General features: G+C 40.9%; 1 protein-coding gene across 1 annotated transcript; it reads right to left on the minus strand.

Annotated features, from left to right (window-relative positions):
* Positions 1-4,944: 4,944 nt before the first annotated feature.
* On the minus strand, positions 4,945-12,431 carry valopa (vertebrate ancient long opsin a). Its single transcript, XM_037272429.1, has 5 exons — positions 11,718-12,431; positions 8,542-8,752; positions 8,326-8,443; positions 7,820-8,053; positions 4,945-5,605 (listed from the first exon to the last, which is right to left on the minus strand). Exons 1-5 carry the CDS (start codon positions 12,082-12,084, stop codon positions 5,366-5,368), a joined length of 1,170 nt encoding a protein of 389 aa, XP_037128324.1. The 5' UTR covers positions 12,085-12,431; the 3' UTR covers positions 4,945-5,365.
* Positions 12,432-16,421: the final 3,990 nt, after the last annotated feature.

Below are 16,421 nucleotides of genomic sequence, written 5' to 3' on the forward strand. Positions count from 1 at the left end.
GCCCAGCGTATTCATAATCATGTTACCCAGTGCTAAACTGTAATTAGATTGTCTAATCACATTAGGTGTTGCAGTGGTATTGGCTTGCTCTTAGCACACATCTGTTATTGATTTTATAATTGAATGTGTAAACAATGTTTTCCAGTCAGCCACTGTCAGTCAGTCCATGCAATCCAAGTCATTATATAGCTGCACGTCTGTGTTCGCATGATGATCATATCATGAATATTTCAATGGTCATCATTTCATCATTTGAATCATATGGGAAGGAATGCAAAAAAACACTCTGATTTATTATACCACATCAGATATTTTTATATACTATATTTGTATACATATATTTTTTATTTGGGCATACTGTATATATATATATATATATATTTTTTTTTTTTGTTCGGGGAGCTCATTCTGCACAGTATTATTTGTCATTTGTCTCAGGAAAGTCACAAAGGAATTCTGCACTTTTTTTAATTTGGTGCCAACAATTATCCTGAATAATTCTGTATTTTATTTGAAGACCAATTTTGGAACCTCATTTAGAGAATATTCAAATGTATCACCTATTTTTGTCCAAATCCATCACTGACATGTGCAGTTCTATTTGGGTTTCACCAAATTACCCAAATGGACCAACAACACAGGGGCTTTTTGATCTGGTCTGTTTCATCATCTGCCTTTTCCTTTCTCCTGGGATAAAATATTAATAGCAAAAGGCTGATGAATTGATGACAACCTATAAATTAATGATGGGATTAAATGTGGGGATATAGAAAGCACCAATGTTCTTTTTCATCTTGTGAAGAAATGAATGATGCTGTGGGATATTTACACATTAGCCATTTGACCTGACAATTTGAGCCGAAACCTGATGATGCCATCAGGTCTGTTAGTTGTTCACGTTGTGTCAGTTGGCCCCACTGACGGTAAAGGTTAAGAGTCTCGATAGATCAGGCAACTCCCCGTTTGTCTTCTAACGCAATATTCTCAGTCTGAAGTGGATTTATTGCGAAATGATTTTCTTCTCCTGAAATTGGGCTCATTTTTAGACTTGGGCCTTTGCCAGCCAATTTTATGGCTGTTACATTATGCTGATACGAATCCAACTGATTGTATGGTGTTTTCATGGTCCTAATAGAAAAACAAATGTGTTGCAAGATTTAGTTCGCATCAATCCTTTCAAATTGGATTTATAAAGTAAGTAAACAAAAAATGACATGCAAGTGTCTCAAGTGAGGATTGTCTTGAGGGTCTGTTTATGAGTGAGAGGATGGCACGGGCAGATCAGTGCCATGCGGACTCGGTATTGCTCTGTGACAAGGGAGCTAGAAACTAAACTCAGGGAATACCTTGGGATCAGAGCTGGTCAATGAGTCTCGGGAGAGGGAAGTCTGTCTTTTCCTGCTTAACATGCTGACCGCCGACACAACCCTGGAAAATGGATGGCTAGATAAGATGATGGATCGATCCCATGACGCAGGCCCTATATTTCATCCTTTACATTTTACTGGTGACTACAGTTCATTTATACAGTGTACATAAGTGTAAGGTATAAAAGCAATAAAAAAAGATAGATTTTGTAAATCTACAGTCTTGTATCTAGTCAATGTTTATTCTCTATTATACATAAATGCCTTAGCTAAAATAAGATTCAAAGGCCTCTCTCTGTATTGCATTATCCCTTTTGTATGTGTTAAAATCTTGGAAAGATTTGGTTAGAATGTTTGTATCGTTAAAGCCACGCAATATGTCTCTGGGCATATTGGACGCATCAGTATTTACAGCCACCTCTCACTATATATGATGCAGTGTCAGTTAATATAGTTTGTCATGTGATGTGTGATGTGGCGTTAGCTTTACGGCGTACATCTGGACCAACATCCATCATCAAAATAAGATAAGTTGTAAATATTGATCGCTTCAACCTGGCAATTCAGAAAGACCTTGAGAACACCAATGTTGAAGACAGACAATCTAAGTTACAGGCTGATTTACTTTCTTGTGTCGCCACCTGAGGCTTTACCTTAGTCACGTAAGAACAGATCACAACAAGATGAGTACAACAGCAAAAAAAAGCATTTCTACAATTCTTCTCGGAAAAAAACTGTTTGGAAAACATTACCCTCCCTCCAATTTCTGAGACATGTAGATCAAAATGGAGACCTGATAAATGATTGGGTCATTCCACCTGAAAATCAAAAATGGCATGAGTCGATTTTTATGAGTCACCCTGGACATAGTATATAGCAGGAAGCTGTTTGCAAACTAAAAACATCCAGGCAACCAACAACAGCACAACGAAACCTTTACGAACCTACAACGTTGCAAAACAGCCCATTATAAAAAATGATAGCTTGTGCGTGTCTGTGGAATCACTAGGTCTAACACGTCTTCGCGCAGATTTACACTTCACAAAAATAGAGCATGTAATTACCTCCAAGAGCATCCTGTTTCAAGCCTCGTAATCGCAAGTTACCGTGTCGTCTCGGTCGCGTGATGTCAAAATGGGAACAGCGTGATGGTGAGGATTTTTTTTTAAAACCAATTCTAATTGAACTAGGAAATGAATTGGTGAGTTCATGGATCTCTTGTGCATGTGCACCACGACCGTATTTTCATCTGTACCCAGCTGGACTTTGATGAAGATGCTTTGGTAACCTGCAGAGATATTTGCGAGCAATTTTGATTAATTGCGATTTCAAATGGGTGTTGTGGCCCTTGAAAAGAAAATGTTTTTTCAGATGATTGCTATCATGCTTGTACAGACGAGGGATGCATCTCAAACATTGTGGATAGGCGCCCTTGAGGACCAGAGTTGGTGACCCCTGTGCATAGGTTCCCTCCTTGTTTTGTTCTACTTGTATAACACTAGCCACAGACTGCCTCGTGTGTGTAGAATTAATTCATTGAAAAACTGTCACACCTATAGTGAGGTCATGACCTTACTGAGTTTTGACCGGTAAAATAATTGGATGAAAGGGCACTTCAGTGGAGGAAATATCTCTAGAAGCAATTTCACAATCACAGTTATGCTCTTAAGACTATTGTAATGCATTTGCCATTCTTTATTTCTCGACACCATACCTATTGATTTGCAATTGATGATAATACCAAGTTGAGGGTAATAACAGACAGGTACAATCTCAACATACAATCTCATTTGTCATATTATAATACGGGTGAAAATGATAATATGTCCTCTATATGGCGTAAATCACAGTTGAGATGAACAATGGTGTCTTCTAATAATGATGACAAAGCAACACAATTCACTGAAACAGAGTTTGTTCCACCGGATTGGGCACAGATTCAAACACAAAGTCAGTACACAGCAAACACCATACAATTACTTTCAGAACATTGTGCACCATGTGGAATTGAGACTACAAACAGTATTGGACATAGCAAACAAACATGCAACACAAAGGCAAGAAAACGAGAACACTTTGTCACATTTACATATGTGTGCGTGCGTGATTCTTCAAACATGTGACCTGGCTGCCACATAAACTACTTTGATTAACAGTATTAATTCAAACACGCTACGACGGAGTTTGTCGTAAAACAACAGCTGACAGTTGAAATGCCTGTATGAACACATACATATATATATTTACAGTATACACTTTATGGAAAATCGTATCGGTACATTGCCATGGACTAATAAGACACACAACAGCTATAACAGCTATCAATCACTCTTCTGGGGATTTGTTTTGTCCATTCATTCATCCATCCAGGAGAGCAAAGTGTTCGACAGGCCCGCAGTTACGGACTGTATTCGCTACTAAAGTTAAAAGTTAAAGTCCCAATGATGGTCACACACACATCTGGGTGTGGTGAATTTTGTCCTCTGCATTGAACCCATCCCCGTGTGATTTTGATCCATCCCCTGGGGGAGAGGGGAGCAGTGAGCAGCAGCGGTGCCGCCCTCGGGAATCATTTGGTGATCTAACCAAAGTCATCGAAGCAGCTCTTTGTGTTAGGGTTAGTCACGCTGCAACAGAAAAGGGCCTCAAACTCTCACCACAAAGTTGACTTTGTAGGAAGTTAAGACACGTGAAGATTATCCCTCTCGTACCTTGTTTTCATTGGTGTATTAAGGTTTCATTTCCTGCACGTACGTGAACAATCTCTCGGTTATTGTGTAATGATGCCAGTAGCATTTGCTCGAGTCAGATGTTTTCCTGGCTGCAAGAAGAAATTCCAATGAAATAGCAGTCAGGATTTTTTTTTATCTGTAGCCCGTCTAATTCTGCGCAAGTCCTGAACAGTTCTGGCTACTAAAGTGAGGCTTAAATCAGCAATTTACGAACATAAAGCCGCTATAGCTAAACAAGCATTTGTCCAATGTACATGTTGCTGACTTAACTTGCAAAATTCAATCATGCTCACAAATATAGAATTGCCCAAAATGGCTTATGGTTTATTATACATATTTGATTTATAGATATATATATTTTTTTTATATAATTTATAATACATTAAAATGCAAGGAAAACCGATCCAGCCCATGAGAAGATAATTCCTTGAAGTGTGTCAATCAATTTATTGCCTATATTTAGCTCGCGCTTATTGACTGTGTGCATCTTTGTGTGCTCATTGTTCTCATTTTCACTGCATAGCGTGTCTTACCCTTGTATGTCAGCAGTCCAGGCAATAGGGACTTCCCTCACTGACCATCTGCAGTACGGATGGATAAAAGTATTGCCAGTCCCTAGTCAACCCACTATGAACAAAAACTAAAGCCTACAAATTCCGACAGAGGTTTCTAACTTTTTGACGGGTGGATTTGACTGAAGATGTGCTGCCAAACTGAAACAGCATAGTAAAACAATGCATCCTCTGCAGGCTTTGTCTCAGGGCTTGAAAAATACAGAAAGTAGAGTAGATGAAAGGCAGAATTTTGGTATATGAATATGACTGACTGGCTAACTCACGCTGTGATTTTCCAGGAGCTTCGTATTCGTATGGAGTTACCACGTGAAAGTCGATTAAAGTGCAGGTTGCATTTTGTAGCAGATTCGAAGTTGTGCAGGTGTGGTCAAGCTTATCTATTGGGTAAAGCTGTGAACGTTTCTATCTGCACATTTTCTTTTCTCGCAATATTTAGGGCCAATTCAAATGAAATTTTAATGCACTTCAGCAGAAAGCTTCATTTGCTTTTGATTCCTCAGCGACTGCAAATGAAATGCGAAGGTGACAGCTAGGGAAAAAAAAAATAGGTTAGTCGACATATATCTTGAGCTTAATCCATCTCGAATGAAAATGACTACTGGGAAGTCCAAAGATGTGTCTGGCAAGAGTTGCGTGTTGTTGTTGTTGTTTTTTCTTCTTCAAGTTGGAGTAGACCTGCTGCAAGTAGCTGTCACATTGGACACACTTTATTCTCCGGGATGGGGAGCTGCGCAAAGGAAGCACAGTCAGTTGGCGAATCTTCCAACCTGGGCGACGTTGTACCGCCGCCGATGGGGATACGGGCCGCAATGGCAGACATTTCTCCCGTTTGACTGTCCGCAGTGATTCCTGGTCGCTCTGATGTCTGGTTCATGTTGCTTTCTGGCATGCCCACAATGCCGGTGAAAAGCTGGATGATGCACTTCCTGAACTAAACACAAATAAAAAGCGTGAGGAGTCTAGCATCTGCTTGAAGTTTTCTGTAAATAAATGGCTCGTCATTAGCTTACTCTTTAGACTACTTTAACTTTCCCAGTGACTTGATCCCACAGGTTCTTTAATGGAACCAAGACCTCGTGCTGTCATTTCTATTCTTTTTCAGCACTTAACTTGAACATAATTTGTCATAGCTTGTTTGAAATTCTAGATTGTAGATTTCCCTGACCTTTATTGATCTAAGCAAAAAAGATTAAAAAAAAAAGAAAACGTGACTAAAAGTATTTAAAGTAATGTGAAACGGTTTTTTTTTTCTTGTACGCGCATCCATCCACATTTTGAACGTGTAAGGGTCAGCGTGAGAGCTGAAATCGATCAGCATTGATTTGTGAAATTGCAGAGTGATTACGACTGCTGAATTGAATGACAATTGAGCCCGCCCCCATCACTACATTCCTAACACAAGAAGAAAATACATCACCATCCATGTATTTCTATTGTTTGTTTGCAAGCTTCTACCCAAATGTATCATTAGCACACACATTGTTCATCTCAGAAATCACATGAATCGACATCACGGCTGAATTGATCTTGAAATAATGTGATTCGCTGTCAGTTTGGCCTTCACATTTTAACGAGTTCCTCCTTGAATAGAAGCTGCTCGTGGTGCCAAATGTAATAAAAATGATGCCGTGAATTCCAGAAATATCCCACTCGTGAAAATGGGTCAGCTGTGAGGTTACAATGGCCTTGGACTTAGAGGCGCTTAGATGTGACTAACAGAACACGTTCAATGCTGTTTTGAATATATTTAAGAGAAGCGTTTTATTTGAACCATATCCCCAGAAGGACGGATTAGGTGAAAAGGTGCTAGAAAAGCATCTGGACCACGAGGTCTGTGCAATAAGAATTGATATATCACTTTTCACTCGGTTGTCAACAGAATTGGCTCGCTAAATGTGCTCTTGCTACTTTCCATAACCGTGTGTCTTCAATGCAGGTAATTCATCTTAAAGACTGTTCTGTTTGCAAGTCGATCGGCGTTTTCGTTTCACAATGAACAAAGCTTTATACGGTAACAATCTTTGCAAGTTGTGGGGGAGTGGATTTTATTTCTTCATCAGGTTCGTAAGTGCTTTGGTGGAGTATGTCCATGTTAGTCATCCAATTATGTGTAGCAGCCAATTTTAGCAGCATAGGGTGATTTGTTATCCAGCCATGGCTTGCCAGTCAAGTAAGGTAGCACTCTAGTTTGTGTCATTCATTAGTCTGTAAATACAGTCTGCTAACTATTAGGAGACTGACTGCGCATGCGATCTCTGTGCAGAGACTGAACCCATTCCCAGAACTTTACCAGGGCCAATGCCAAAGGCTCAGTCCGCGTGTCTTCAATGTAATTGCGTTTTTGTAAATCTTATTCGCATGATGTAATAAAAGTCACTTGACTTCAAGTACTGGCTGCTTAGTTTAAGCATTTGGATTCTGTACTTATTTACATCTATTTCCCATGTTGACAGAGGCTGACCCGTTTAAACAAGTAGGACACTCCTATGGACATACAGACAGCATGCAGTTCCCTGCAGGGGAGTCTGAATGGCTTTTTTTCCATGCAATTACACACTTAGTTGGCGGTATGTTGCATACGTATTTCCCATCGATAATATTTAGCGCCATCATATTAAGAAAGCCTATCCAAGACCTTGATAGTCTCTGGTCATTTGAAATGATTGAATGAGCAGTCATGTGCTTGCTGCCTTGAATCAAATAAATAAACAAAATCCAGAGACCAAAATACCAACAGTCACTAAGGAGCGTTTGAGTCGAGTGCAGTGCAGTGCAGTATGGTAAAGTTCTTTCTTCTTTTTTACAAACTTTCCATTTGTCGATATCGGATCAATCGATTATGCTGTTATGTGTAGGCTTCGCAAATGTATACAAGAGAAATGTGACTGGAATGCGCCTAGCGGTAGCACTAGCCAACTTTACAAGCATTACATAGGTGGGTTATGCATTTTTCAACAGCGCTTCATCTGGACAATTGTACCTACTGAATTGTACATTTTATTTATTCATATGATGTGCATTATTTAGAAGCACACAAACTCCTCTGCCACTATAGACGTCTTGGGATCCACTGCAATATTATTCTGCTGTATGTATACACATAGTGATACTATGTCTAAGCTTCCGTTATAAGAGGAAATATTACCTGTCTGTTCATGAACACGTAGATGATTGGATTATACACCGCGGCCGTCTTGGAGAAGAATGCAGGGATGGAAGCCAACCTCGCATCCAATTCAATGGTTGGATGAATTGTAACCAGTATAGCAAAGACTGCATACGGTGTCCATGCCACCATGAATGCTATAATCATGACTACGACCATCCGGGTCACCTGGCGCTCAGGCTTCCTGGCGGTGGCCAGACGGCCATGGGACACCTACAGGGGAAGAAAACCCTTCTTGATTTCATTTGGATTGGAGATTTTGCTGATATGGCTTGACAGGTCAAATGAAAGTCAAAGTCAAATGCACTTTTCAGTACACTGGTACTGCTCGACTCAGGTCAGAGAAATCACGATGCAACTGGTTAATAAGCAAGACAATCTTTGGGGATGACAATTCTCTTGTCCGTCTGTTATGCTCCGAACAATGCTATAAATGCAATCATCGCAAAGTACGATTGCCTTTGTAAAGGAAAACATTTTGTGACCTTCCGGAGCTTCCGCAGGAGCTTCCCATAGCAGAAGAAGATGAGTCCAAGAGGCAGAATGAAACAAGTGGAGAAGAAGGTGATGATGTAGCTGTGGCTATTGATGTCGGACGTATACCTGGTTGACACACATTGATTGAAATGCTGTTTCGTTTCAGCGTACGGCAATGACATCTACATATACGATACTGTCAATGTGCCGAGGGTATTTCTCACCAGTCAGGCTCACAGGTGGTCCCAATCTTGCTGACAGTGTATCTGTTCCAGCCCAGAACCGGAGGGAAGGTCCAAACGAAGGAAAAGATCCAGACGAACAGCAGGCCCATGACGGCGTGTTTGGCTTGCAGCCGAATGTTGCCCAGAGGTCGGCAAATCACGAAGAATCGTTCGAAGGACAGAACGGCCAGAGACCACAGGGCTACGATTCCTGGGACAAACAGCAGGTCGGTCACAATGGCAGAATACCAAAGCCGCATAATGAAACGTAACCTATACTAATGTCTTGATACCATATATGAAAACCCTGAGATAATTGAACTCCTCCATTTGGGGTGGTATTTCATCATCCCCTTACTGGTTCGAGCAGGGAGCCATGGTCCCAGATTAAGAGGTGCTGATTTTCATCCCTACCGCTTCGCACTTGGCTGCAAACCGCTCCAGTGAGAGTTGACATGACCAAGCCAACAGCACTGCATCGGCCGCAAAAATGCCCCTTGGATGCACCTAGAAATTGTTTTCATGAAGCTTAGAAACACAATCAATGGTAAAAGCCAGCCTTAGTGGTGTGCAACCCTTACTGGAAACCAACCCAAGCAAAACTCACATGTCAAATCACGTGTGGACAGGTTAAAAAGGAGGCCGGCCCACATCCCAGGGTCTGCCTACTTATCCAGAGGCACTGTCCTCTATGTCTCATGCAACATCCAGAACCTTTAGGAATACCCACTTCCAAAGGGCCATTAATCAGGTGATACTATGTGTTTAACCAATGCAGAGTGTCCCAACCTTCCCCCATCCAGCACTAAGCCCGTTAAAAAGTTCCTCTTTTAATATGTGCGCTCATTTGTGTATGTAACACCGTCATGGAATTACATTGAACGATTCCAGAATGTTATCATGTTAAGTGTGTGGTGAATTCCTGCATTGGCAATGGCTTCCTCTCTTCACTGAAATTGTATTATGGTCAATTGTATTATGCTTGGGAGCGTACGGAGATGGATGGCCTGGTTATAACAGTGCGGCTATTTATTATTGTTTGACAACCAATCTCAATGGTATGAAGCCAAAGTGTTTCAAGTTACTAATGCTAGAAATAGTTAAATGATCCAAGGTGGGTGAATTAGGCTGCCTCGTGATAGACTGGAAAAAAAAACTCTTTAATTATGATAATAACTCACTCAGCGGGTAATTACCTTTCTCTGCGCAACCAAAGACCCTCAGTGTCTGAGCTTAGTGTGGAGGACAAAAGAGAGTGGTGGAAACCGGGATGTTCAATTATGTTTCACACATGAACCCATACAAAGATTCACTAATGAAACGGACACTTTTTGTGTCTTGTTGTATTTTTAGCAGCCCATAACAAATAGAGAAAATGGTGCATTCATTTAGAAAGTCTCACACACATCTACATATTTTCTTACCACCGCCTCGAAATCTATTCACTATTGAAATCCTGAGCAAAAAATAACTGGGACGACTTGTTTCCTGCTTAGTTCAATTCATTTCTAATTTATTAACACACACCAACGCATCTGACCACACTAACACACTTGTCGGAACTTAAGACAAGGCTGGATTTCCTCTTCAGTCCAATCCTATTGATTATACATCACCTGATCATATGTATTATGCAAGATAGTTTCTTTTGGTCATCGTTGAACGCGATAGGCCTTATTTACTTGCTTCCCAAATTGTATTTTTTACTCTGACAGAGTGTTAGGAGGTGTGATTTATTAAGATCTTCTACCAAGAGCTGAAATATTCAGTATATGACAACAGTTGTAAAAGTGGTGACATAGGGCTTTCCAGCTGATGGTCTTCACAAAAAAAGTGACGACATTGGAAGTGTTCCAGGAAGACAAACAAACATTACAGCATTCCCTTGCTAGATTGCGGTTCAGCTTTTGCGGCCAGGTTTATTCGGAGATTTGGCGGGATGTCATCATATCTTGCTTTTATTTACTCATTTGTTTTACAGCGTAGGAATGGCAAATGTCAAATAGATGCCATCATTTGTAGACTCTGTTCGTACATCAGCTTTTGCACGCACAAACCTTTAGTAAGTCTGGCCGATTGTGTTTTATGCCACCAGCGTGAAAGCTGACCTTTGTTTCAACATACGTATATGGTAATCATGCTGCATTGGCTTTGTGGTCATAAATCCTCCTCAAGAAAGACTTTATTTATGTGTCCTAAGAAAATGTGCTTTATTGGCTAAAATTAATTTGTACCTTGCAGGTTTTCACATCTATTTATTTAATGCTTTGAAACTTTCTATTCATGCAACAGAACAAGTATAATATCAATTTGGAGGATTTTAACTGATACTGCAAGGAACTGCCTTTTGCATGACACAGAATACGTAAGTAATTGCACAAGTACCATTTTGCGTCAGATTTCGAAGCGAGATTTTCAACTTGATTTTCAAATGCATGCCTGAATGAACTTTACTTTGGGTGACCTCAGCAGATCGTCAGCACAGCTCTTGACCCAATTCACTGACTTCATTCAATAGTGGGCTCAATGCTGGTAACTCACTTATGATAAGCCATGCAAGGTGATCGACAATTAACATCTGCTGAGTCCAATATTGGCCCGTAAAAAATATTAATAATCAAAACGATGCAAGAGCCCATTGTTGTAATATTTCTCAGTGACTATCCTGAGTAAAATCCGTCATTAAGTGCATTTCTTGATGAATATTTTGAATACATATCCATTTATAAAATTCTCAAGAGTTAATTTGGGTCTGGCGATCTACTTTTCCACACAGGGTAGAAACAGATGTTGGAGTCATGATCCGACATGCAACTTTTGTGTCATGTTAATTATTCATCATGGTAGTAAAAGAAGAAAAAATGTTGCAACACTGACACCTGCAGCTTGAAATGAACACACAAACACAAACGGAGAGACAAAAAAAACTCTAAGAGGTCTCAAGTCTTCAACATTCATGAAGCAAGTCTTATTTTGTCGAACTCCTCCCGGGATCATTATTGCACTCCATTTCAACGCACAACTTTCATAACATAACTTCAATCATCATCATATGGTTGAATATCTGAGTGACAGTCAAATTGAGCTTTTCACAACAAACAACTTTAATCCGAAAAGTATTTTGCGTCATGCAATAAATCATCCAAGTGAAAAAAAGTAATAAAAGGGGCACCTACCGAAAAAAGTGACAGCAAAGCCCTCCAGCACACAAGCCCACCGGCCCAGGAAGAAATAACCTCTTGCATTTGTCAGGAAACTTATCAGTCCTCCTGTGAGGGACACTAGAAAGTCAGCTATAGCCAAATTGACTATGATGTAGTTGAGTGGCTGTCTGAGTTGTTTGAACTTGTATGTGGCAAACATGACGAGGAAGTTTTCGCTCAGCGACAGAAACGTGACCACAAACATGAGCAGCGCCAAAATGGTGAAGTTCCACGGGGCGATGTTCTTGATGGGTCCGGTGAACGGGTCATCATCGATCTGGTGCAGCTCAGCCGCCACAGTGTAGGACACCGCGTTTACGGACAGACTTAAAGCCTCCATAGTCCATGACCACCGTGCACGCACGCTACTTGCAAATCCGGATTTGGGTCATATTTGCAACTTTAAGTCAAACGCGCTCAGTGCGTGCCGCAACCCTCTTCTTAGAAACTTTACGCGCTGATATCCCTGCAGTCTGAAATGCATCTTAAAGCCGTGGTGGGAAAGGAAAAAAGGAAATTGAAAAAAAGTGCAAGATGTTTAGGAAGGGGAAAACGTGAGCGCAGAGCTGCCGGGAGGGCGACGTGCGCAGTGGACGCACGCTTCACAGGCTGGTTGCAGGGAGCAAGAGCAGCAGTGAGCGCAGAGCTCCCGTCTTGGGGTGTCATTTATAGGCTGCTGATGATGATGATGCTGCTGCTGCTGCGGCTGATGCTGATGCTGATGCTGCTCGTGCAGCTGATGATGATGATGATGTTGAAGATGATGATGATGTTGGCGAGCGCACAGTCATTCTCCTCCAAATGCCAGCGATCCTCTCATTCTTCATCATTACCAACAACCACCAAGAAGATTTAAGGATTTTTCACTAGTGACATGGCTTGTTCATTTACTCGTGGCGTCACGAGCTTTATTTTGGTATTTTAGGTATAGGCTATATTCATGAATGTGCTTCCCATAAATAAAAAAAACTAAATAAGAAAATAGACCAATAAAATAAACAAATACAATAAACAAATAAATAAAAGATTAAATACATAAATAAACATTTAGAAATAAATCGCCTGTGTAGAATGACAGGACACTCGCTCTCGGTAAGGTTTGTGCGCGTGGGTTTATCTCTCGGGGGTTCATGCATGACCGGGTCACGCACGATCGAGTAAAGAAGGCACTCTCCTAGTGGTGGCGATCTTACTGTAATTAGCATGTGCATATCTCCTGCACACATTCCAGTGAGTCACTTATGCTTCTTCTGCCATGTAGATGGCTCACCTCTCCTGTGCTGAACTTGCCGCTTTGATTGTTCAAGAACTACAATGGCCGTGTTCATTTCTCACTGCGCCAGTCTGCTCTTCACACTACATCCTAGACTTGTGCTGGGCCCAACAAGTTGATCCTACGTCAAGTCTGGCAACAGTCAGAACTTCAGGTCACTTATCTGTTGTTCATCAGAGTCACCCCGCCCAATAAGAATTTGCCCAGCTTTGACAGGGAACAGGTTTAACATTTACGATATGTCAGCCAGACTATTTTCCGAGCAGCTCAGGGAGGAATAATTACTCTTCACACATCCCACCCAAGGGGATAATCACTCCGTTTAATCTTATAGCAAAGTCGACAGAGAAACGGTTGACTAATGCTAATCCAGGAAAATGCTCCAATTTGGTCTGATTGATTCAACAAGGTTGAATATTTTTGCATGCCACACTGACCTTCGAAATACATAGTCGTTGAAAAGCATTTATGTTATGAGCCACTTGACGAAACAATGTTTTTTTACGATGATGATGATACACATATTCCAAATGTTTGCTAATCTTGCATACACTTTCTGAAGGTCACAAAACTCAACTTTTTATGATTATTATTTTTCTCCTTGTAGAGGTGAATCAAAGTACGATTGTCTACAGTGTCGCTCGACCCTTGGTCTTGTTCGTTGCGGTGGAAACCAACTTGTCACACATCAGTGAACCTGTCCTAAATGAGGATTTATTGTCTATTCTGTCTCGCCAGACCTCAGTATGACTGACTGACTTTGTTTGGCAGGCTTGGAAAGCAACAGTGCCAAGTCCAACCTTGTGAGTGGGTCAAGAAGAGTCACAAGACCACATCCAATTAGTTACACTCCAAACTCTCTAATCAGACCTTTTTCACACTGTGCAATGGAAATATGCTCCATCAGCACCCCATTTTAAGCATTGAAATGATTTCCAAAAGTAGCTCTATTACACGAATAATACATAAGTGTGGAAAAAAAAATGCCTGTGTCTGTTTTTTAACTCATTCAGTGCCATTGACAGTCAAAGATATTAACTGGGTTGGCAGTGAACGGGTTAATGCCACTGATGTTTGTCTGTGAATAGCCAGCACAAGGCAATCTTATCGCCCTCCGTCATTGCATGATACTGAACTACAAGTAGGGCAGTGACCTGTGGAATTGGCTGCTCTTACCATTACAGGATCCAATAGAAGACCACTGGGAGGAAAACATCATTCAAGTTTGTATACAGTTATATTTGGTATTGGCTTCTGTCATGTTCAAAGCTGCAAGAGGTGCACTAATGCATAGCAGATGCAGATACATAAATATGTATTGATGTGGCAAATTGAAATACATATGGCATGCATGAAATTCAATTCATCACAACATCAGTGCCTCTGGATTTTATTGATTTTTTTTTGTTGACAGCCTTCTTACCATTTCTCTTCTTTATCACACCGATTTGGCATTTTTCAACATTTCCCCCTAATTCTTTAAAAAATCATTTTATTTTGCAGAATGGCAGAATTGGTGAAGTGACATGATTGTTGCCCCTCACGACAAGGTTTGTATTTAACCTTGAAGTAAATAGCCCAAAAGAATTTCTGCCACGATAAAGGATCAAATATGTACGTAGAAAAACAAAACACCCCTTGTTGTTTGCGCACTTTGCATGAGTGCAGGTTGGTTCACTTGACCCCTCTCCTCTCCCGGCGGCCTGATGAGCCTTGTTTATGTTGTGTCCATGCTGGAAAGCGAAAAGTTCAGCAAAAGCCTGCAGGTATGTCCTATGACTTAATTAGATGAGTTCAGCTATTTTTGCTCTGCTGCTTGTATAAAACAAATATTGCAATGGATTCGACTAAGCATGCTTTCTAAAGCCTCACCTTACTTTGTTATTTTTGGAATAAAACAGGATTTGGCCTTATTTGAAAAAATGTCTTGACATTAAAACTGACCTCTGTGTTAGAAGTAAGATAAGTAACCGAAAGTCCGCTCTTTGCACTTTGTGCAACACGGCGAGATGCCACCAAAACATCCTGCTCCTTCTAAGGCTCCATGTGCGGAGGTGTCATTGTGCTCGGCCACCAGCTGATGACTCGTTTGCTTAACAGCAAACAACAGCGCGATGGAAAATTTCAACTCCGATCCAACAGGCAGGCAGAGAAAGCAGAGTGGTAAACTTGTCAAAATGATGCAGAGAAAGGTCCAGATCGCTGTTCTGACAGCACGGCAGACAGTTTGCTGTTCAACCGGAGCTGCAGTAAGACTTTTCAATTTTGGGGGGGGGAATTTTTCTTTTGACTGCACCAAATTGCCGACCGACCAAACTGCAGCTAGTCACTTTTGATATGTTTCAAATTTGAGAGCGTATAAATGTATGATGAAGTCAAAGATTTATAAATGACTAATGGGAGTTAATTGACTACTGTCAAATTCAAATGATATATGAATTCATATTCCACAAACAGTATGAATAAGAATGCCATGTTTAGATTTGGCTCATTTAGTGTATCTTTACTGTGTTTTGTGAAAAGTCTAAAGCCATTGTACGGTTTGTCTTTTTAGGTTATATTGCAAAATATTGCATCCTTTCTGTTCATGCATTCTAATGTGCACGTATTTACTGACAATCAACTCTTTGTACACCATATATCCATTTGACAAGTGACCTTACAAGTGTGGCGGGTGACACATACTTGATTTTGCTTACTGATGCTAAACATGTTGCTGTGTTTTCAATCGTCAGCCCAGAACGTAGTATGTACGTCATGTACCGTGTCTGAGTGAAGCTTTGCGACTTCGTGGAAGCACATTATCATATGAAAGCACCACATGAAAGGGACTAATGTTCAGAGAGAGAGAGAGAGACAGAGACACAGAGAGAATATAGACTTAAATGTTCTCAAGAGACTGTAGAAAGCCTTCCCAGAGACGAAAAGGAAAGCAGCTCCATATTTTGCGTTGAATGCCACGGTGAAACAATTGGCTGCCATAAATAGTATGGGTGATCACAAATGCATTTGAAACGGTCCACATCAGTCCAGTGTTACCTCTTGGACACGTGAATAAATGCGATGCGCCCAATGTGTTTCCTCCAGTGTACGGCTGTCACAAAGAGGTCACGCTAATTCATTCTTTGTGACATGACAATCAAGTGGATCAATAGTCCCCAGCAGCTCAAGCAGATGACCTCTGCTATTCTTGCTTTTCCAAGAACGCAGCTGGAAAACCAAGTTTTGAGCAATGACTTAGTTAAAGCTGTTGTCTTGATTACTCTTGAGGCTCCGCTGGATGGTTCGCTCAGTGACCACCAGGGAATTGTATTACCTACCCACAAAGTGATTGCACACAAATAAATCCCCTGAGGCTTACCTTCTGTAAAAGGGGGGACGCGTGCCACCAACACTATATCATC

Source organism: Syngnathus acus, chromosome 15 (assembly GCF_901709675.1).
Source record: "Syngnathus acus chromosome 15, fSynAcu1.2, whole genome shotgun sequence".
Lineage (NCBI taxonomy): Eukaryota > Metazoa > Chordata > Actinopteri > Syngnathiformes > Syngnathidae > Syngnathus > Syngnathus acus.

Coding starts and splice junctions, on each gene's coding strand:
- valopa (XM_037272429.1), bottom strand. CDS start 12,084: ATGGAGGCTTTAAGTCTGTCCGTAAACGCGGTGTCCTACACTGTGGCG. Junction 8,753..11,717: donor CTTTGCTGTCACTTTTTTCG/GTAGGTGCCCCT, acceptor TGTTTGTCCCAG/GAATCGTAGCCCTGTGGTCT. Junction 8,054..8,325: donor TCCTGCGGAAGCTCCGGAAG/GTCACAAAATGT, acceptor CTTCCCCTGTAG/GTGTCCCATGGCCGTCTGGC.